Below are 21,781 nucleotides of genomic sequence, written 5' to 3' on the forward strand. Positions count from 1 at the left end.
TGTTTTATACAGTGTTCATCTGACAGGTTAGATCATGTGCTATTTTTATAGAGCAGGATGTTACGGACGCGATTTTATCAAATATGTCTACTTCATGTTTTTCTGTCTCCATTTTCTGAAAGACATATTCTTTCTATTTTTCTGCCGATCATCTAGTGCAGGGGTTAGTTTTTTGCAGGAAGAGTTGACATTTTCATTGGTCCCAATTTTGGGTACATAATATTTTTTGATCATTTAATATTACACTTTATGGGCAAATAGACCAATAAAATGGTTTGTTTTGGCACACTTAATTTTTTTTTTTTACAGCATTTACCTTTTGGCGGAAGAGTGTGTGATATTTTTAAAGAGCAAGTCGTTACGGACGCAGCGATACCTAATTTGTCAATTTTTTTAATTTATTTTGGCTTTACACAAAAAAATTTTTTCAAAAAAAACAAACAAACATGTTTTTGTGTCTCCATTTTCTAAAGGCCATATTTTTTTTTCATTTTTTGGGCGATGTAGGGTTTAATTTTTTTTCGGGATGAGGTGACGGTTTCATTGGTACTATTTTGTGTTACATACGACTTTTTGATCACTTTTAATACCTTTTTTTGGGAAGTGAGGTGGGAAAAATGTCATCATAGTTTTTCTCTTTTTTTTTTCTGGCGTTAACCTTGTGGGGAAAGTAACGTAATCCTTTTATAAAATCAGGTTGTTACGGACGTGATGAAACCAAACATGTGTAATGTATTTTCTTTTTTTTAATCAAATATAAATGTGTGGCTATAAGAAAAAATTCGATTTTTTTTTTTTTACCCAGACCCACTTGGTTCTTGAAGATCCAGTGGGTCTGATGGTTTAAAATACACTGCAGTACACTGTATAGTGTACTGCAGCGCATTGTCACTCACAGTAAGCCTGATCAGGCTTCCGAGTTTAGCAGGAGCCTGATCAGCTATACAAAGGCAAGCCGGTTGCCATGGTAACCATCGGGACGCTGCAACAACAGAGCAGCGCCCGATGGGGGAGGAAGGGAGCTCCTTCCCTCTGTTAACCCATCAAGCATCGGGCCGCTGCCACAGCACGGCAGCAGCCCGATGGGAGAGGAAGGGAGCTCCCTCCATTTCTTAACCCCTTCCATACAGCGGTCCCTATGTTGGCCGTTTCAAGCAGAGTGTGAGCTGTATATTATAGCTGACACTCTGCTAACAGCTCGGCCATCCTGAAACAGATCGTGGCGGGAGGGGGATCAGCAGCACTGCCGCCGGCCATCCTAAAAATTTGTGGGGCACAACGGGGGCTGTAGCCCACGGGGGGTGGGGGGGGAATATTATATATACACACACATTTTTGAAGGTTCTGATCCCCACAGTCACGGACTGTACAGACTAGCCAATCAGAGCGATCGCCGGGGGGCAAATTGGGCATGAGCTGATCTTAGGCAGATTAGGAAAGCAGCGCATGTGCAGTTACAATAAAGGCATGGACGAGCATTCTGTAAAGCTCCTCCATGTCGCGTGCAGCCATGAACGAACTGGCTGCACGGCAAAGCGAGGCTCAGGGGGCGTGGCTTACTATAAAAAGATTAGCAGATGGATTTTTTTAATAAAGTTTTGTGGCAATGTGAACATTGAGGTGTTGTTTGCACCAGGAGCGTGTCACCAAGGGGCTCGGCCTTGGTGGAGTAAAAGCCCTAGTCCAGGTGTCCACTAAAGTAGTTGGGGGACACCATATAGATAGTGTAGCTGGTTCAGCTATTTCAGGGCGGGCTTTTACTGGGAACAGGCAATGTGTTGGGTGGGTGTCTGCTCCCCATGCTCACGTCCAGGGATTCCATTTAATCTGGTTTCTGGAATTGGGTGTGTCTCCCTCTGGAGAGTGTGCAGACAGAGGCCTGGTGAGGTTCTGTCAGAGTGGTCTCAGCTAGGCAAGGCTGAGGGGCCACGAGGCTATGCAATAGCCTGAAGTTTGGGGGACCTAGCGACGCCTAGAGAATGAGGGTTGCATGGTCAGCGTCTGGAGTACTGGGCCACACTCCCCCAAAAGGTACTGGAGTTGCCACAGCCTGGAGGCTGCTGTATTGATGTTGGCTAAGGAAAGCCGCATATAGTGTCCATGTGTGAACTGTGCTCTACGAGTGAGGTAGGGACGTATTTTGTTTGTTTAGCTAGCGCCTAGACGGGCAGGAGTTTATTTGTGATTTAAGTGTTGGCGGTGCGGGAACCTCACCCCACCCAGTGATGTATAACTAGACTATATTTTATGAGAAGAGTGTAAATAAAATGCACAGTTTGGACATGAAAATCCGTTGTCTGGTGAGATATCTGTGAGTGTGACCCCCTGAAAAGAGACTATCCTTTACAGTATATTCGGAATCTCTTTTACCCTGCCTCTTACAATGTTGTGTAAAGTACTGATATAGTGGCCAACCCCTTTAAGGAAATGCCAGTCTCATTCCAATACATACTACACAAACTCTCACCTCTCCGGTCAGGAGGTAGATGATCTCCAGCGTCAGATTTAACAATCTTCCAGCCTCGCAACTCCTTACTTCATCCATTCCTACTGAGTCATATGATCTAAACTCTAATGATGAAGAACATAAAATTATAGTAATTGTAAAAGAAAATCTCCCACCATTGTCTTGTATACCATTCTGTCACTAGATGATGTGGATCACTATAAACAGCAAATCAGCAGCAGGAGATGATATTCAACGTAATGCAATTGAAATTAATTAGTCTGCTCCTCCTGTATTATAGTAACCAGGCAGACAGGACACCAGAGTCTGCTCCTCCTGTATTATAATAACAGACTGGACACCAGAGTCTGCTCCTCCTGTATTATAATAACAGACAGGACACCAGAGTCTGCTCCTCCTGTATTATAATAACAGACTGGACACCAGAGTCTGCTCCTCCTGTATTATAATAACAGACAGGACACCAGAGTCTGCTCCTCCTGTATTATAATAACAGACAGGACACCAGAGTCTGCTCCTCCTGTATTATAATAACAGACAGGACACCAGAGTCTGCTCCTCCTGTATTATAATAACAGACAGGACACCACAGTCTGCTCCTCCTGTATTATAATAACAGACAGGACACCAGAGTCTGCTCCTCCTGTATTATAATAACAGACAGGACACCAGAGTCTGCTCCTCCTGTATTATAATAACAGACAGGACACCAGAGTCTGCTCCTCCTGTATTATAATAACAGACAGGACACCACAGTCTGCTCCTCCTGTATTATAATAACAGACAGGACACCAGAGTCTGCTCCTCCTGTATTATAATAACAGACAGGACACCACAGTCTGCTCCTCCTGTACTATAATAACAGACAGGACACCAGAGTCTGCTCCTCCTGTAGTATAATAACAGACAGGACACCGCAGTCTGCTCCTCCTGTATTATAATAACAGACTGGACACCAGAGTCTGCTCCTCCTGTACTATAATAACAGACAGGACACCAGAGTCTGCTCCTCCTGTAGTATAATAACAGACAGGACACCAGAGTCTGCTCCTCCTGTATTATAATAACAGACAGGACACCACAGTCTGCTCCTCCTGTATTATAATAACAGACAGGACACCACAGTCTGCTCCTCCTGTATTATAATAACAGACAGGACACCAGAGTCTGCTCCTCCTGTATTATAATAACAGACAGGACACCAGAGTCTGCTCCTCCTGTATTATAATAACAGACAGGACACCACAGTCTGCTCCTCCTGTATTATAATAACAGACAGGACACCAGAGTCTGCTCCTCCTGTAGTATAATAACAGACAGGACACCAGAGTCTGCTCCTCCTGTATTATAATAACAGACAGGACACCAGAGTCTGCTCCTCCTGTATTATAATAACAGGCAGGACACCAGAGTCTGCTCCTCCTGTATTATAATAACAGACAGGACACCAGAGTCTGCTCCTCCTGTATTATAATAACAGACAGGACACCAGAGTCTGCTCCTCCTGTATTATAATAACAGACAGGACACCACAGTCTGCTCCTCCTGTATTATAATAACAGACAGGACACCACAGTCTGCTCCTCCTGTACTATAATAACAGACAGGACACCACAGTCTGCTCCTCCTGTATTATAATAACAGACAGGACACCAGAGTCTGCTTCTCCTGTATTAGATTAACAGACAGGACACCAGAGTCTGCTCCTCCTGTATTATAATAACAGACAGGACACCAGAGTCTACTCCTCCTGTATTATAATAACAGACAGGACACCAGAGTCTGCTCCTCCTGTATTATAATAACAGACAGGACACCAGAGTCTGCTCCTCCTGTATTATAATAACAGACAGGACACCAGAGTCTGCTCCTCCTGTATTATAATAACAGACAGGACACCAGAGTCTGCTCCTCCTGTATTATAATAACAGACAGGACACCAGAGTCTGCTCCTCCTGTATTATAATAACAGACAGGACACCACAGTCTGCTCCTCCTGTATTATAATAACAGACAGGACACCAGAGTCTGCTCCTCCTGTATTATAATAACAGGCAGGACACCAGAGTCTGCTCCTCCTGTATTATAATAACAGACAGGACACCACAGTCTGCTCCTCCTGTATTATAATAACAGACAGGACACCAGAGTCTGCTCCTCCTGTATTATAATAACAGACAGGACACCAGAGTCTGCTCCTCCTGTATTATAATAACAGACAGGACACCACAGTCTGCTCCTCCTGTATTATAATAACAGACAGGACACCACAGTCTGCTCCTCCTGTATTATAATAACAGACAGGACACCAGAGTCTGCTCCTCCTGTATTATAATAACAGACAGGACACCAGAGTCTGCTCCTCCTGTATTATAATAACAGACAGGACACCAGAGTCTGCTCCTCCTGTACTATAATAACAGACAGGACACCACAGTCTGCTCCTCCTGTATTATAATAACAGACAGGACACCAGAGTCTGCTCCTCCTGTATTATAATAACAGACAGGACACCAGAGTCTACTCCTCCTGTATTATAATAACAGACAGGACACCACAGTCTGCTCCTCCTGTATTATAATAACAGACAGGACACCAGAGTCTGCTTCTCCTGTATTAGATTAACAGACAGGACACCAGAGTCTGCTCCTCCTGTATTATAATAACAGACAGGACACCAGAGTCTACTCCTCCTGTATTATAATAACAGACAGGACACCAGAGTCTGCTCCTCCTGTATTATAATAACAGACAGGACACCAGAGTCTGCTCCTCCTGTATTATAATAACAGACAGGACACCAGAGTCTGCTCCTCCTGTATTATAATAACAGACAGGACACCAGAGTCTGCTCCTCCTGTATTATAATAACAGACAGGACACCAGAGTCTGCTCCTCCTGTATTATAATAACAGACAGGACACCACAGTCTGCTCCTCCTGTAGTATAATAACAGACAGGACACCAGAGTCTGCTCCTCCTGTATAATAACAGACAGGACACCAGAGTCTGCTCCTCCTGTATTATAATAACAGACAGGACACCACAGTCTGCTCCTCCTGTATTATAATAACAGACAGGACACCAGAGTCTGCTCCTCCTGTATTATAATAACAGACAGGACACCACAGTCTGCTCCTCCTGTATTATAATAACAGACAGGACACCACAGTCTGCTCCTCCTGTAATATAATAACAGACAGGACACCACAGTCTGCTCCTCCTGTAGTATAATAACAGACAGGACACCAGAGTCTGCTCCTCCTGTATTATAATAACAGACAGGACACCAGAGTCTGCTCCTCCTGTATTATAATACCAGACAGGACACCAGAGTCTGCTCCTCCTGTACTATAATAACAGACAGGACACCACAGTCTGCTCCTCCTGTATTATAATAACAGACAGGACACCAGAGTCTGCTCCTCCTGTATTATAATAACAGACAGGACACCAGAGTCTGCTCCTCCTGTATTATAATAACAGACAGGACACCACAGTCTGCTCCTCCTGTATTTTAATAACAGACAGGACACCACAGTCTGCTCCTCCTGTATTATAATAACAGACAGGACACCAGAGTCTGCTCCTCCTGTACTATAATAACAGACAGGACACCAGAGTCTGCTCCTCCTGTATTATAATAACATACAGGACATTAGAGTCTGCTCCTCCTGTATTATAATAACAGACAGGACACCAGAGTCTGCTCCTCCTGTATTATAATAACAGACAGGACACCACAGTCTGCTCCTCCTGTAGTATAACAGACAGGACACCACAGTCTGCTCCTCCTGTATTATAATAACAGACAGGACACCACAGTCTGCTCCTCCTGTATTATAATAACAGACAGGACACCACAGTCTGCTCCTCCTGTATTATAATAACAGACAGGACACCACAGTCTGCTCCTCCTGTATTATAATAACAGACAGGACACCACAGTCTGCTCCTCCTGTATTATAATAACAGACAGGACACCACAGTCTGCTCCTCCTGTATTATAATAACAGACAGGACACCAGAGTCTGCTCCTCCTGTACTATAATAACAGACAGGACACCGCAGTCTGCTCCTCCTGTATTATAATAACAGACAGGACACCACAGTCTGCTCCTCCTGTATTATAATAACAGACAGGACACCAGAGTCTGCTCCTCCTGTATTATAATAACAGACAGGACACCACAGTCTGCTCCTCCTGTATTATAATAACAGACAGGACACCACAGTCTGCTCCTCCTGTAGTATAATAACAGACAGGACACCACAGTCTGCTCCTCCTGTATTATAATAACAGACAGGACACCAGAGTCTGCTCCTCCTGTACTATAATAACAGACAGGACACCGCAGTCTGCTCCTCCTGTATTATAATAACAGACAGGACACCAGAGTCTGCTCCTCCTGTATTATAATAACAGACAGGACACCACAGTCTGCTCCTCCTGTATTATAATAACAGACAGGACACCAGAGTCTGCTCCTCCTGTATTATAATAACAGACAGGACACCACAGTCTGCTCCTCCTGTATTATAATAACAGACAGGACACCACAGTCTGCTCCTCCTGTATTATAATAACAGACAGGACACCAGAGTCTGCTCCTCCTGTATTATAATAACAGACAGGACACCACAGTCTGCTCCTCCTGTATTATAATAACAGACAGGACACCAGAGTCTGCTCCTCCTGTATTATAATAACAGACAGGACACCGCAGTCTGCTCCTCCTGTATTATAATAACAGACAGGACACCAGAGTCTGCTCCTCCTGTATTATAATAACAGACAGGACACCACAGTCTGCTCCTCCTGTATTATAATAACAGACAGGACACCACAGTCTGCTCCTCCTGTATTATAATAACAGTAAAGGTTACAGATACAATAACTTACATGCCTCCACTCCTGTCTCTGTGTCTCCTCTGCGTTTCCTATTACTGACTTTTCTCCCGACAGAAGTTACCAGCGCTTCCTGTCTGTGCGTTCCAAGCCTCCTTGTGATATTACTCTGATCATGTGATCCGTTTGTAGTGTTCTGATTTGTTCACATTTCTTTCTTAGACTGTTATAGTTGTACTTTCGGACTACAAGTCCCAGAAACACACAATGTGCTTAGAGCAGATCAATAGTTTCCAGACTACCACCAAACTGCTGACTTTAGTACAATTGTATTGTTTCTGCTAAATCTAGCTAAATGATAATAGCAATCTGAAGTAACACTTTCAGCCCTGGAGGATTAATTTTTGTTGCACCAAAGAGCTAATTTGCACATCAGAATAGACATGATTTCTCTGCAACAGAGCCACAGATCTGAATGGGGTAGAAACGGCAGAATGGAAGGAATGTGGCAATGCTCTTTTTTTTAAAAAATAATCAGCTAATGGATTCCCTTTAACATGTAGCAACATTGGGTGGCCGTCCGTCCCGTGGCTGATGGGGGGGCCATCATTATCCCTGGACAAACATCCGAAGCTGCCATTCATTCTCATCGGACACCGACCACAAGGCCTGAAGCCTATGAGGCCATAGAGAGGCACAGACTAGTGTTGGGCGAGCATGCTCGGCCGAACGCTAATTTTGCTCGAGCGTCGCGATGCTCGGCACATCGCGGTATTCGGCCGAATACCGCGTGTGCTCGAGCGCGATGCTCCAGTCTCCTCCCCGCACGTTTGTTGGCTGCTATGCAGCCAATAAACGTGCAGGTAAGTACTGCCATTCACTGTAATGCTGTAGCCATGTTGGCTACTGACATTACAGTGATTGGCTGGCCGGAACGTGTCATCGGGTGCTATATAGCACCTGATGACACGTGTTTGGATCAGACTTAGGCTCCATTAACACGTCCGCAAATGGGTCCGCATTTGTTCCGCAATTTTGCAGAACGGATGCGGACCCATTCATTTTCTATGGGGACGGAATGGATGCGGACAGCACACAGTGTGCTGTCAGCATTTGCGGAGCGCGGCCCCGATCTTCAGGTCCACAGCTCCGCAAAAGATAGAACTTGTCCTATTCTTGTCCGCAGCTTGCGGACAAAAATAGGCATTTCTATAGGGGTGCCGGGCGGGTGTGTTGCGGATCCGCAACACACCACGGACGTGTGAATGGAGCCTTAGGGCTCATGCACACAACCCTATGGCTTTTTCAGTGTTTTGCAGTCCGTTTTTTACGGATCAGTTGTTCCATTTTTTTGTTTCCGTTTCCTTTCCGTTTTTCTGTTCCATTTTTCCGTATGCCATATACAGTAATTACATAGAAAAAGTTGGGCTGGGCATAACATTTTCAATAGATGGTTCGGAACGGATACGGAAGACATCCGGATGCATTTCCGTATGTGTTCCAGTTGCGGACCCATTGACTTGAATGGAGCCAAGCACTGTGATTTGCAGACAAGAATAGGACATGTTCTATCTTTTCACAGTACGAAAATACTTTTTTTTTGCTGAACCATTGAAATGAATGGTTCAGTATATGTACCGCATACTGAATGCAAAATACTGTCGTGTGCATGAGCCCTTAGTCAGGGAGAGCAGAAGAGAGAGAGATAGTGTAGGGAGTGAAATAGGAATATTTTAGCTTTTATACTTGTTATAGACCAAAAAGTTATTTTAAGCACTATTGTTGTGCGTGGTAGCAATATATATTTTTAGCACAACCTGCACTAAATTGCTAAAACTTGTTAGAGACCCAAAAGTCCTTTTAAGGACTATAGTTGTATCTGGCAGCAATATATATTTTTACCTGCAACCTGCGCTAAATAGCTTGCAATTTTTTTGCTGCTGCAGACAGCGACATTATCTGCACTACATCTCCTGTCTAACGTGTGCGCATCCTAAAAATATCTGTGACATCCAGTGTAGTTTTTCCATAGACAGTGTCCACTGCGGACAGTTACATTACCTGCGCTACATCGCCTGTATAACGTTTGCGTATCTGAAATATCAGTGAAATTCAGTCTAATTTTTTTGCTGCTGGTGGCAGCGACATTACTTGCGCTATGTCTCCTGTATAACGTTTGCCAATCCTAAATATCAGTGACATTCATTCAGTGTAATGTTTTATTAGCCGCTGCTGACAGTGACATTACTTGCGCTATATCTCCTGTATAAAGTTTGCCCATCCAAAATATCAGTGACATTAATTCAGTGTAATGTTTTATTAGGCGGTGGTGACAGCGACATTACTTGCGCTATACCTCCTGTATAACGTTTGTGCATCCTAAATATCAGTGACATTAATTCAGTGTAATATTTTATTAGGCGATGGTGACAGAGACATTACTTGCACTACACCTCCTGTATAACGTTTGTGCCTCCTAAAAATATCAGTGACATTCTGTGTACTTTATTTGCGCATACACTTACAAAACCTGCGCTACTTTACATGTGACATACTTGCAAGCATATATGCATTTTAATATGCGCAAGGCGAGCAGTAAGGGACGGGGAAGTGGCCGTGCTGCTGATGGTGCACGCAGAGGCCGTGGCACTGGGCGTGGTTAAACTGTGCCTGCTGCCAGAGCACAAGAAACACACTCATCCACGATACCTAGCTTCATGTCCCAGTTTGCAGGGCGGCGCAGGACACCACTCTCGAAGTCAGACCAGTGCGACCAGGTGGACGATTGGATTGCAGCAGATAATGCTTCCAGTCGGTTAAGCACCACCCTGTCTTCCACAAAGTCCTGTCTAAGTAGCCAAGAGTCTGGTCAACAGTATCCTCACCCTGATACTCCTTCCACCCACCATGGAGAGTCTTGGCAAACAAGTGATCCCACAATCGGATATTCCGAGGAGCTCTTTTCATCGCCACTCCTTAATTTGGGCCTCTCGCCAAGCCCGCTTGAAGAGGGACATGAGGAGATCTTGTGCCCTGATTCCCAAACTCTGGAGCATCCACAGTCAGAAGAAGATGACGGTGGGGAACGGCAATTAGTGTTTCACGAGCTCGCGCATCGCGAGATTATGGCACTCTAACTTTCTGACGTCGGGAAGCAAGGAGGAGATTCTGAGGATGCGGGGGCGGTGCTGGACTCATGTCAGGGACAGGACTCATGTCAGGTTAATTTGCATATGTATCAAATAGTTTTTTTTACACAATAAAAGCACACAGAGCTATGGGGACTGGGTATTGTGGATGTGCTAGCGGCCATCTAGCAACCCATGTCCTCAGCTCTATACACAAAATCCTGGTGACAGGTTCCCTTTAAGACCAGAATTGTGGAGCAATTTTGGCACCAAAAAAAGCATATCTTATAATATACCTTACCCAGACAATCAAAAAAAAAATCTTTTAAGAATGCCAAAAAAGTTTTGTGCCAAAATTTCGCAAATTTGCATCACTTTATAGAAACATTCTAGACACAGACACATTAGTAAATCTGAGCCATTATCCCTTGCGTTACCATATAATATCCCAGCAGCGCTCACCTCTCCAGTCAGCAGCTCAATGATCTTGTCGGTTAATTCTAGTATCTTCTGGTTTCTCACATGCATATATGAGATAGGGCTCATGCACACAGCCGTGGCCCGGCATACAGCGGGTCCGCAATACACGGGCACCGGCCGTGTGCACCCCGCATCACCGATGCAGACCCATTCACTTGAATGGATCCGCAATCCGGGAGATGCAGAACGGAAGCACGGATCAGAAGCCCACGGAAGCACTACGGAGTGCTTCCGTGGTGTTTCTGTCCGTGCCTCCGCACTGCAAAAAAATAGAACATATACAAAGAAAAAGACACAAATGGAATGGCACTCTGCAACCAGCATTCTGCCCTGCCTCTATGCTGGATGAGGCATTGGTGTACATTTTGGCCAAAGCGTAATAAGCCACTCACCACGTCAAGGTCGCCTCTATGGAGTGGTCCCTAACACTAGTTCCTACCTGTTTGTGGGCCATGACAGCCACACAAAGTCCAGGGAGCGCAGGTGCAGCATGTACGCCAAGCACACTCTGCTTTTAACCCTGTCCGGTGCCATTACAGCTTTCATCGGATCCAGGGATGCAAGTACCAACATACATGCTGAGCCCACTATATACTTCTCCTGGAGCCAAATGGCTACTGGTAGGTGCTATATAAGCAGACTCAGTTTTATACTGACTTTAAAACCAGCCTCCAGGACAGATTGACTGGTCAGGTGTGCATGACTGCATGGAGATCGCCACGCCTCCAATATATACTACAAAGAAAAAATGTGGGGGATTCAATTAGCACAACCTATATGTAGGTGCACATTGCTATGGCGAAATACATATACAAAGTGGCTGTCATGGCCCACAAACAGGTAGGAACTAGTGTTAGGGACCACTCCATAGAGGCGACCTTGACGTGGTGAGTGACTTATTACGCTTTGGCCAAAATGTACACCAATGCCTCATCCAGCATAGAGGCAGGGCAGAATGCTGGTTGCAGAGTGCCATTGCATTTGTGTCTTTTTCTTTGTATATGTATTTCGCCATAGCGATGTGCACCTGCATATAGGGTTGTGCTGATTGAATCCCCCACATTTAAAAAATAGAACATGTTCTTTTTTTTTACGGTGCAGACAGTTTACGGACCTATTCAAGTTGAATGGGTCTCGATCCGTCCCGGCCGCCACACTGATGTTGCCCGTGCATTGGGGACCGTAAATTGCGGTCCCCAATGCACGGAACGGCCGCACAACGGCCCTGTCCATGAGCCCTTAAGCAAAAGTTTTGTGATGGGGCTCTGGATCCTACTCCATTTTCTCGACACATGGGTATGGCTGCTGGGCATCACACACTCGGCAGATGTCTTCTTCTCTACTGTGTAATGCTGTGTATGTAGACAGACCCTGATAACTATCACTGTATACATCGCCAGAATTCATCACCTCAGGATAAAAGTTGTGACGAGACACTGTTCCCAGAATCTCTCACCTCCTCAGTCTGTAGGTAGATGATCTCCAAGGTGAGGTTTAAAAGGTGAGTTATTCCTGTGGTCGCCCATGGCCGCAGTAACAGTAACAGTAACGTTATGTACTCCAAAAAGAACTGATTCCTATTAGAAGAGGCCAGCATCATTTAGGCCACATTCACATGATCCTGTGACGGCCGTGTCAATAGGTCCGTAAGATGCAACCACACATAGGACATGTCCTATCTTTTGCAGGGCGGAGACACGGACCCAGATGCCCTTTTGAGTGCTTCCAGTTCTGTGCCTTCACTTCGCAAAAGATAGGGCATGTCCTACATTGGCCGCATCTTGTGGATCATGAACCCATTAAGTCAATGGGTCCACACCGCAATGTGGGGTGGACATGGCCAGTGCTCCTGTTTTGCAGTCCACAAAATGGACATGGCTGTCACACGGTCGTTAATAAGATTTTTTATTATGATTATTAACAATAATGATGGTAACAATAAATAATAATTAATTGCCTATTCAAGCAGAAAATTTGAGTTATGTAATACAAATCTTGCCATAAATAGGATAAGAGTTGGTGCACTTGATGATGCTGGGATTTGTAGTCTTTTATCTGGATTTGAACCACAAGAAAATGGCCGCCACTCTCCTGTATTTCACATCCCCTGTGTTTAACGCTATAAAATACCCATAGACTGGAAGGAACTATATTCTTTTCATGCTGTAGTTTCATGCTTTTCTTTTCTAGGCTCACCGACCATCCACCGCACCAGACGTATCCCATATTCAGGCCGTGATCAAGGTCTCGGGATGAGACCGAAACGTTGGCCTTAGCCTATATGTCGTCTATTTCTGGATGGAATAATAAATACAACTGTTTACTAAAAACGAGTGCCGCGGTCATATATCTTATACATTTCTTTTCTAGGCAACCCGTATCCCAATCACATACGGTAGATGAATGAAGAGATGTAGTTCCGAAGGAGACCTCATGAGGGCGATAATCAATCGTGTCTACACACTCAAGTAGTTTTCTCCTGCAATGCACACTGGAACTTGTGGTCCAAAAATAGGCATCGAAAGTGCAGAGAGGGAATAAGGGACTACAACTCCCATGACGAGGAGGAACTGTACCTCCCGGGCCTGACTAATAACCATGTAATGTAAAGGGACAGCCGTTAGTCGCGGAATAATTTTCACAATGAGGCTCGAAACGCACAGACAGGAAGTAGTGACATCAGGTATGTGAGAGGTGAGAAGGAGGCAACACAGGGGGTGACATTAGACTGAGAGCAGCTAATGTACATGAGGAAGTGTAATAATACAGGAGGAGAAGACTCTGATATCCTGTCTGTTATTATAATACAGGAGGAGCAGACTGTGGTGTCCTGTCTATTATTATAATACAGGAGGAGCAGACTGTGGTGTCCTGTCTGTTATTATACAGGAGGAGCAGACTGTGGTGTCCTGTCTGTTATTATACTACAGGAGGAGCAGACTGTGGTGTCCTGTCTGTTATTATAATACAGGAGGAGCAGACTCTGGTGTCCTGTCTGTTATTATAATACAGGAGGAGCAGACTCTGGTGTCCTGTCTGTTATTATACTACAGGAGGAGCAGACTCTGGTGTCATGTCTGTTATTATAATACAGGAGGAGCAGACTGTGGTGTCCTGTCTGTTATTATAATACAGGAGGAGCAGACTCTGGTGTCCTGTCTGTTATTATAATACAGGAGGAGCAGACTCTGGTGTCCTGTCTGTTATTATAATACAGGAGGAGCAGACTGTGGTGTCCTGTCTGTTATTATAATACAGGAGGAGCAGACTCTGGTGTCCTGTCTGTTATTATAATACAGGAGGAGCAGACTGTGGTGTCCTGTCTGTTATTATAATACAGGAGGAGCAGACTGTGGTGTCCTGTCTGTTATTATAATACAGGAGGAGCAGACTCTGGTGTCCTGTCTGTTATTATAATACAGGAGGAGCAGACTGTGGTGTCCTGTCTGTTATTATAATACAGGAGGAGCAGACTCTGGTGTCCTGTCTGTTATTATAATACAGGAGGAGCAGACTGTGGTGTCCTGTCTATTATTATAATACAGGAGGAGCAGACTGTGGTGTCCTGTCTGTTATTATAATACAGGAGGAGCAGACTGTGGTGTCCTGTCTGTTATTATAATACAGGAGGAGCAGACTCTGGTGTCCTGTCTGTTATTATAATACAGGAGGAGCAGACTGTAGTGTCCTGTCTGTTATTATAATACAGGAGGAGCAGACTCTGGTGTCCTGTCTGTTATTATAATACAGGAGGAGCAGACTCTGGTGTCCTGTCTGTTATTATAATACAGGAGGAGCAGACTGTGGTGTCCTGTCTGTTATTATAATACAGGAGGAGCAGACTGTGGTGTCCTGTCTGTTATTATAATACAGGAGGAGCAGACTGTGGTGTCCTGTCTGTTATTATAATACAGGAGGAGCAGACTCTGGTGTCCTGTCTGTTATTATACAGGAGGAGCAGACTCTGGTGTCCTGTCTGTTATTATAATACAGGAGGAGCAGACTCTGGTGTCCTGTCTGTTATTATAATACAAGAGGAGCAGACTGTGGTGTCCTGTCTGTTATTATCACACAGGAGGAGCAGACTGTGGTGTCCTGTCTGTTATTATAATACAGGAGGAGCAGACCGTGGTGTCCTGTCTGTTATTATAATACAGGAGGAGCAGACTCTGGTGTCCTGTCTGTTATTATACTACAGGAGGAGCAGACTGTGGTGTCCTGTCTGTTATTATTATACAGGAGGAGCAGACTCTGGTGTCCTGTCTGTTATTATAATACAGGAGGAGCAGACTGTAGTGTCCTGTCTGTTATTATAATACAGGAGGAGCAGACTCTGGTGTCCTGTCTGTTATTATAATACAGGAGGAGCAGACTGTGGTGTCCTGTCTGTTATTATAATACAGGAGGAGCAGACTCTGGTGTCCTGTCTGTTATTATAATACAGGAGGAGCAGACTGTGGTGTCCTGTCTGTTATTATAATACAGGAGGAGCAGACTCTGGTGTCCTGTCTGTTATTATACTACAGGAGGAGCAGACTGTGGTGTCCTGTCTGTTATTATAATACAGGAGGAGCAGACTGTGGTGTCCTGTCTGTTATTATAATACAGGAGGAGCAGACTGTGGTGTCCTGTCTGTTATTATAATACAGGCGGAGCAGACACTGGTGTCCTGTCTGTTATTATAATACAGGAGGAGCAGACTCTGGTGTCCTGTCTGTTATTATATTACAGGAGGAGCAGACTGTGGTGTCCTGTCTGTTATTATAATACAGGAGGAGCAGACTCTGGTGTCCTGTCTGTTATTATAATATAGGAGGAGCAGACTGTGGTGTCCTGTCTGTTATTATAATACAGGAGGAGCAGACTGTGGTGTCCTGTCTGTTATTATAATACAGGAGGAGCAGACTGTGGTGTCCTCTCTGTTATTATAATACAGGAGGAGCAGACTGTGGTGTCCTGTCTGTTACTATAATACAGGAGGAGCAGACTCTGGTGTCCTGTCTGTTACTATTATACAGGAGGAGCAGACTGTGGTGTCCTGTCTGTTATTATAATACAGGAGGAGCAGACTGTGGTGTCCTGTCTGTTATTATAATACAGGAGGAGCAGACTGTGGTGTCCTGTCTGTTATTATAATACAGGAGGAGCAGACTGTAGTGTCCTGTCTGTTATTATAATACAGGAGGAGCAGACTCTGGTGTCCTGTCTGTTATTATAATACAGGAGGAGCAGACTGTGGTGTCCTGTCTATTATTATAATACAGGAGGAGCAGACTGTGGTGTCCTGTCTGTTATTATACAGGAGGAGCAGACTGTGGTGTCCTGTCTGTTATTATACTACAGGAGGAGCAGACTGTGGTGTCCTGTCTGTTATTATAATACAGGAGGAGCAGACTCTGGTGTCCTGTCTGTTATTATAATACAGGAGGAGCAGACTGTGGTGTCCTGTCTGTTATTATAATACAGGAGGAGCAGACTCTGGTGTCCTGTCTGTTATTATACTACAGGAGGAGCAGACTCTGGTGTCATGTCTGTTATTATAATACAGGAGGAGCAGACTGTGGTGTCCTGTCTGTTATTATAATACAGGAGGAGCAGACTCTGGTGTCCTGTCTGTTATTATAATACAGGAGGAGCAGACTCTGGTGTCCTGTCTGTTATTATAATACAGGAGGAGCAGACTGTGGTGTCCTGTCTGTTATTATAATACAGGAGGAGCAGACTCTGGTGTCCTGTCTGTTATTATAATACAGGAGGAGCAGACTGTGGTGTCCTGTCTGTTATTATAATACAGGAGGAGCAGACTGTGGTGTCCTGTCTGTTATTATAATACAGGAGGAGCAGACTCTGGTGTCCTGTCTGTTATTATAATACAGGAGGAGCAGACTGTGGTGTCCTGTCTGTTATTATAATACAGGAGGAGCAGACTCTGGTGTCCTGTCTGTTATTATAATACAGGAGGAGCAGACTGTGGTGTCCTGTCTATTATTATAATACAGGAGGAGCAGACTGTGGTGTCCTGTCTGTTATTATAATACAGGAGGAGCAGACTGTGGTGTCCTGTCTGTTATTATAATACAGGAGGAGCAGACTCTGGTGTCCTGTCTGTTATTATAATACAGGAGGAGCAGACTGTAGTGTCCTGTCTGTTATTATAATACAGGAGGAGCAGACTCTGGTGTCCTGTCTGTTATTATAATACAGGAGGAGCAGACTGTGGTGTCCTGTCTGTTATTATAATACAGGAGGAGCAGACTGTGGTGTCCTGTCTGTTATTATAATACAGGAGGAGCAGACTGTGGTGTCCTGTCTGTTATTATAATACAGGAGGAGCAGACTCTGGTGTCCTGTCTGTTATTATACAGGAGGAGCAGACTCTGGTGTCCTGTCTGTTATTATAATACAGGAGGAGCAGACTCTGGTGTCCTGTCTGTTATTATAATACAAGAGGAGCAGACTGTGGTGTCCTGTCTGTTATTATCACACAGGAGGAGCAGACTGTGGTGTCCTGTCTGTTATTATAATACAGGAGGAGCAGACCGTGGTGTCCTGTCTGTTATTATAATACAGGAGGAGCAGACTCTGGTGTCCTGTCTGTTATTATACTACAGGAGGAGCAGACTGTGGTGTCCTGTCTGTTATTATTATACAGGAGGAGCAGACTCTGGTGTCCTGTCTGTTATTATAATACAGGAGGAGCAGACTGTAGTGTCCTGTCTGTTATTATAATACAGGAGGAGCAGACTCTGGTGTCCTGTCTGTTATTATAATACAGGGGGAGCAGACTGTGGTGTCCTGTCTGTTATTATAATACAGGAGGAGCAGACTGTGGTGTCCTGTCTGTTATTATAATACAGGAGGAGCAGACTCTGGTGTCCTGTCTGTTATTATAATACAGGAGGAGCAGACTGTGGTGTCCTGTCTGTTATTATAATACAGGAGGAGCAGACTCTGGTGTCCTGTCTGTTATTATAATACAGGAGGAGCAGACTGTGGTGTCCTGTCTGTTATTATAATACAGGAGGAGCAGACTCTGGTGTCCTGTCTGTTATTATACTACAGGAGGAGCAGACTGTGGTGTCCTGTCTGGTTATTATAATACAGGAGGAGCAGACTGTGGTGTCCTGTCTGTTATTATAATACAGGAGGAGCAGACTGTGGTGTCCTGTCTGTTATTATAATACAGGAGGAGCAGACTGTGGTGTCCTGTCTGTTATTATAATACAGGCGGAGCAGACACTGGTGTCCTGTCTGTTATTATAATACAGGAGGAGCAGACTCTGGTGTCCTGTCTGTTATTATATTACAGGAGGAGCAGACTGTGGTGTCCTGTCTGTTATTATAATACAGGAGGAGCAGACTCTGGTGTCCTGTCTGTTATTATAATATAGGAGGAGCAGACTGTGGTGTCCTGTCTGTTATTATAATACAGGAGGAGCAGACTGTGGTGTCCTGTCTGTTATTATAATACAGGAGGAGCAGACTGTGGTGTCCTCTCTGTTATTATAATACAGGAGGAGCAGACTGTGGTGTCCTGTCTGTTACTATAATACAGGAGGAGCAGACTCTGGTGTCCTGTCTGTTACTATTATACAGGAGGAGCAGACTGTGGTGTCCTGTCTGTTATTATAATACAGGAGGAGCAGACTGTGGTGTCCTGTCTGTTATTATAATACAGGAGGAGCAGACTGTGGTGTCCTGTCTGTTATTATAATACAGGAGGAGCAGACTGTAGTGTCCTGTCTGTTATTATAATACAGGAGGAGCAGACTCTGGTGTCCTGTCTGTTATTATAATACAGGAGGAGCAGACTGTGGTGTCCTGTCTGTTATTATAATACAGGAGGAGTAGACTCTGGTGTCCATACTGTGGGCAACAAGATGTAGTTGTGGAGATATGTCCATCCCTCTATAACAAGTTTATTTAATTTATTTCCAGTCTTATTCTATAAATTTGTCCAATAAGAGAGAGTCCCATGTAGATGAATGACCTGAGGAGGATGGAAAAAGTGAAAAATCACATGACCAAGAGGATATTAAACCTCACCCTGGAGATCATCTACCTTCTGACAGGAGAGGTGAGGGAGGGAATTGGGAATTAATGTCACATAACTTCACTCTTATCTCTACTACTAACATCGGCTTGATTTGATATTTGAATTTTGAGGATGTATATAGTCATCTTTAGCAATGTTTGTTTCCATACACAGGATTATACAGTAGTGAAGAAGACCTCAGGAGAATACATGACCTCCAGCAGCAGTCTCTGTGTATCAGAAGGATGGAGCAGAACTCAGAGCCCTATCATGGAGCCTCCACCTCACTCACTGATACCTGAGAGAAACAACAAGCAGAAGATCCTAGACCTCACCAACAAGATCATTGAGTTGCTTACTGGAAAAGTGAGCACTCCTGGAAATGCTAGGAAATTATACAGTAATATAATGGTTAAGTCTGGGTGATGACTTTGTCATTGTGTGTTTCAGGTTCCTGTAAGGTGTCAGGATGTTAGCATCTATTTCTCCATGGAGGAGTGGGAGTATTTAGAAGAACACAGGGATCTGTACAAGGATGTCATGATGGAAGATCTTCAGCCTCTCATGTCACACGGTAAGAGGAGACTTTATTGATGGTAAAGAAGTTTAAAGTTTTGAGGGTCACCTAGATATCCTTAGCATCTGATAATCACATGTACACAATGTATTCAGTCACTGTGTGTTTTGTACAGAAGGATTCAGTAAGAGAAATCCACCAGAGAAATGTACCAGTCCTCTGTATTCCCAGGATTGTCCCGAGGAAGATCGCTGTGAGCTTCAGGATGATCAGGTAACTTTAACAAACATCTCATGAAATTTTAAGATCATGTAAAGAAACCCAGGGTATTAATGGTTTTTGTACATTCAGGATGAAGATCTGATTCATATTAAAGTTGAAGTTACAGAAGAAGATGAGATTGATGTGGAGACGGATGAATTTAAAGAGGAGGAAGTGAATGTAGATATCAACCCAGGTGAGTGTGGAGCATTATAAGAGAAGAGATGCATCATCATCTTCTTTTCTAGTCATTATTTTACGGTAATAGCATTAACTTTCATTGTCTTAAAAGCATTATTAGCTGTGGTTTTAACACTGATTTACCGAGAGGGCGTATCTACTACAACAGGGCTGCACACCCTGCAGCCCAGGGGCCACATGCAGCCCTCAATACTATTCTATGCAGCCCCCAGCCATCTGGTCACAAATGTGCTATGCAGCCACCAGACAAATACTTGTCTAGTGGCTACATCACATGGAAGCAGGGCCAGGTACTAATGGTGCACTGTGTGGATCCCCATATATTAGCTGATCCATGTGTGACACCCCATACACTAGATGTGGTGGTCATGGAATGATGTGGGTATTTTGATTATAGGTTCATTAAAGTTTGGAGACAATGGAGAGAGCCACATTTTTGCACAATTTTCTACTTTGTAGAGTATGAAAGGGAACACTGAGTTGAGGGGAAAAAAAGACGTTTCTGGAGGCGCTGCAATAAAATATTCTGCGATGTCCATGTATAGAGGAACAACTTCTTTTTTTAATGATAAAAACAATGCGTTTCAAAGTCGAACTGACCAACTAGTCCCCCCCCCCCCCCCCCCCGTCAGGTAAGTACACCAGTTGGTGTATTTACCTGGCAAAGGGGTCTGTCTGACCCCGAAATGTGTTGTTTTTGTTATCAGTAAAGAAGATGTTCCTCTATACATGGACATTAAAGAATCTTTTATTGCAGTGCCTCCAGAAACTCTTTTATTCCCCCTCAGTGTTCCAGTTCACCAGGCTCTCTCTTTCAAGTGTACAGTATGGACAGAGGAGAAGGGTAACCCCTTTCTCCCAATAAATAGGTACTGATTCCACTTCCAGGACTCCTATCAGGCACTGATTTCATATACTTTCAATATGCCATAAATGTCTCTTTGGGTAATACACCTTTACATTCTATAATCAGATCATTTTTATTATTTTTTATTATTTTCAAAACCTACATACAAAACTACCACTCAATAAGAGGTACATTGTGTTCAAGTATAGACCAAAACCATGTCGATAAAGAAACCTCCCTCCCTTTACTCACCTCCCATTCCGGTCCAGACTTCCACAAACAACAGAAAATAATATTCTAAGATGCCTACTAGTCCCCATTCTTCTAAAAAGGTTCTAATACTGTTTCTTTCCCCTCACATCCCCTATCTTCCAATTAACTTCTCAGGTATACGGTTGCAGTCCTCAAAAAGAGAACATACACCTTTACATTTTATTGGTTAGAATCAGTTCAGTTGGACTATGTGGCCCTTGAACCAGAAAAGGTTGTGCATCCCTGTACTGGACCTTACGCTGAAAAAAAATGCAGGCTTAGGTTGTCTCCTGTAATCATTTTGTATTGTTCATAATTCTACTTCTGCAGAACTTTAGAGTTTAGTCCATTCTTGAGTATTGAAAGATTGGAGCACAAACATCTTACTGTTTTTCCACTCTTGACTGTTTTTATTGGATTCTTTTATCAGATTTTTCTGACGTCTTTTTCGCATTCATTGCTTATATAGCACTAACATCTCAGAAAAAGCCAGATACCCAGTGTGAATATTTTTTGAATGTGGGAGGAAACCAGATGAAATACAAACATGTAGAGAATATACAAACTCCATACAAATATCACTTTCAAACACAAGAGTCCATGTGCTGCAAGGCAACAGTGCCAACCAATGAGTCACCAAGTCACCATGCTACCTCGTAATGATGGCTTTGGGAATAACTATGCTTTTTATATTTACCATGACAAAGGGCTTTCCTTCAAGACGTATAGATGTCCAGAATGTTT

At 43.9% G+C, this 21,781-nt stretch overlaps 2 protein-coding genes across 4 annotated transcripts in view; one reads left to right on the top strand and one right to left on the bottom strand.

Annotated features, from left to right (window-relative positions):
* The window catches only part of LOC121005398 (zinc finger protein OZF-like), a 45,979-nt gene extending 38,519 nt beyond the window's left edge, over positions 1-7,460 (bottom strand). Inside the window, exons 1-2 of the mRNA XM_040438134.1 lie at positions 7,371-7,460; positions 2,468-2,571 (exon numbers count right to left, since the gene is read on the bottom strand). Coding sequence (XP_040294068.1) covers positions 2,468-2,545 — 78 coding nt within the window. The 5' untranslated portion in view covers positions 2,546-2,571; positions 7,371-7,460. The remainder of the gene's footprint in view (positions 1-2,467; positions 2,572-7,370) is intronic.
* Positions 7,461-13,488: 6,028 nt separating this feature from the next.
* Positions 13,489-21,781, top strand: part of LOC121005382 (gastrula zinc finger protein XlCGF26.1-like) — an 82,396-nt gene continuing 74,103 nt past the window's right edge. The window contains exons 1-6 of one of the 3 annotated variants that reach the window (XM_040438098.1): positions 13,489-13,607; positions 18,863-19,001; positions 19,134-19,325; positions 19,410-19,533; positions 19,652-19,749; positions 19,828-19,933. In XM_040438098.1, coding sequence (XP_040294032.1) covers positions 18,906-19,001; positions 19,134-19,325; positions 19,410-19,533; positions 19,652-19,749; positions 19,828-19,933 — 616 coding nt within the window. In that variant the 5' untranslated portion in view covers positions 13,489-13,607; positions 18,863-18,905. The remainder of the gene's footprint in view (positions 13,608-18,862; positions 19,002-19,133; positions 19,326-19,409; positions 19,534-19,651; positions 19,750-19,827; positions 19,934-21,781) is intronic. The other 2 variants (XM_040438099.1, XM_040438102.1) reach the window with 2 other exon arrangements.

Source organism: Bufo bufo, chromosome 6, assembly GCF_905171765.1.
Source record: "Bufo bufo chromosome 6, aBufBuf1.1, whole genome shotgun sequence".
NCBI lineage: Eukaryota > Metazoa > Chordata > Amphibia > Anura > Bufonidae > Bufo > Bufo bufo.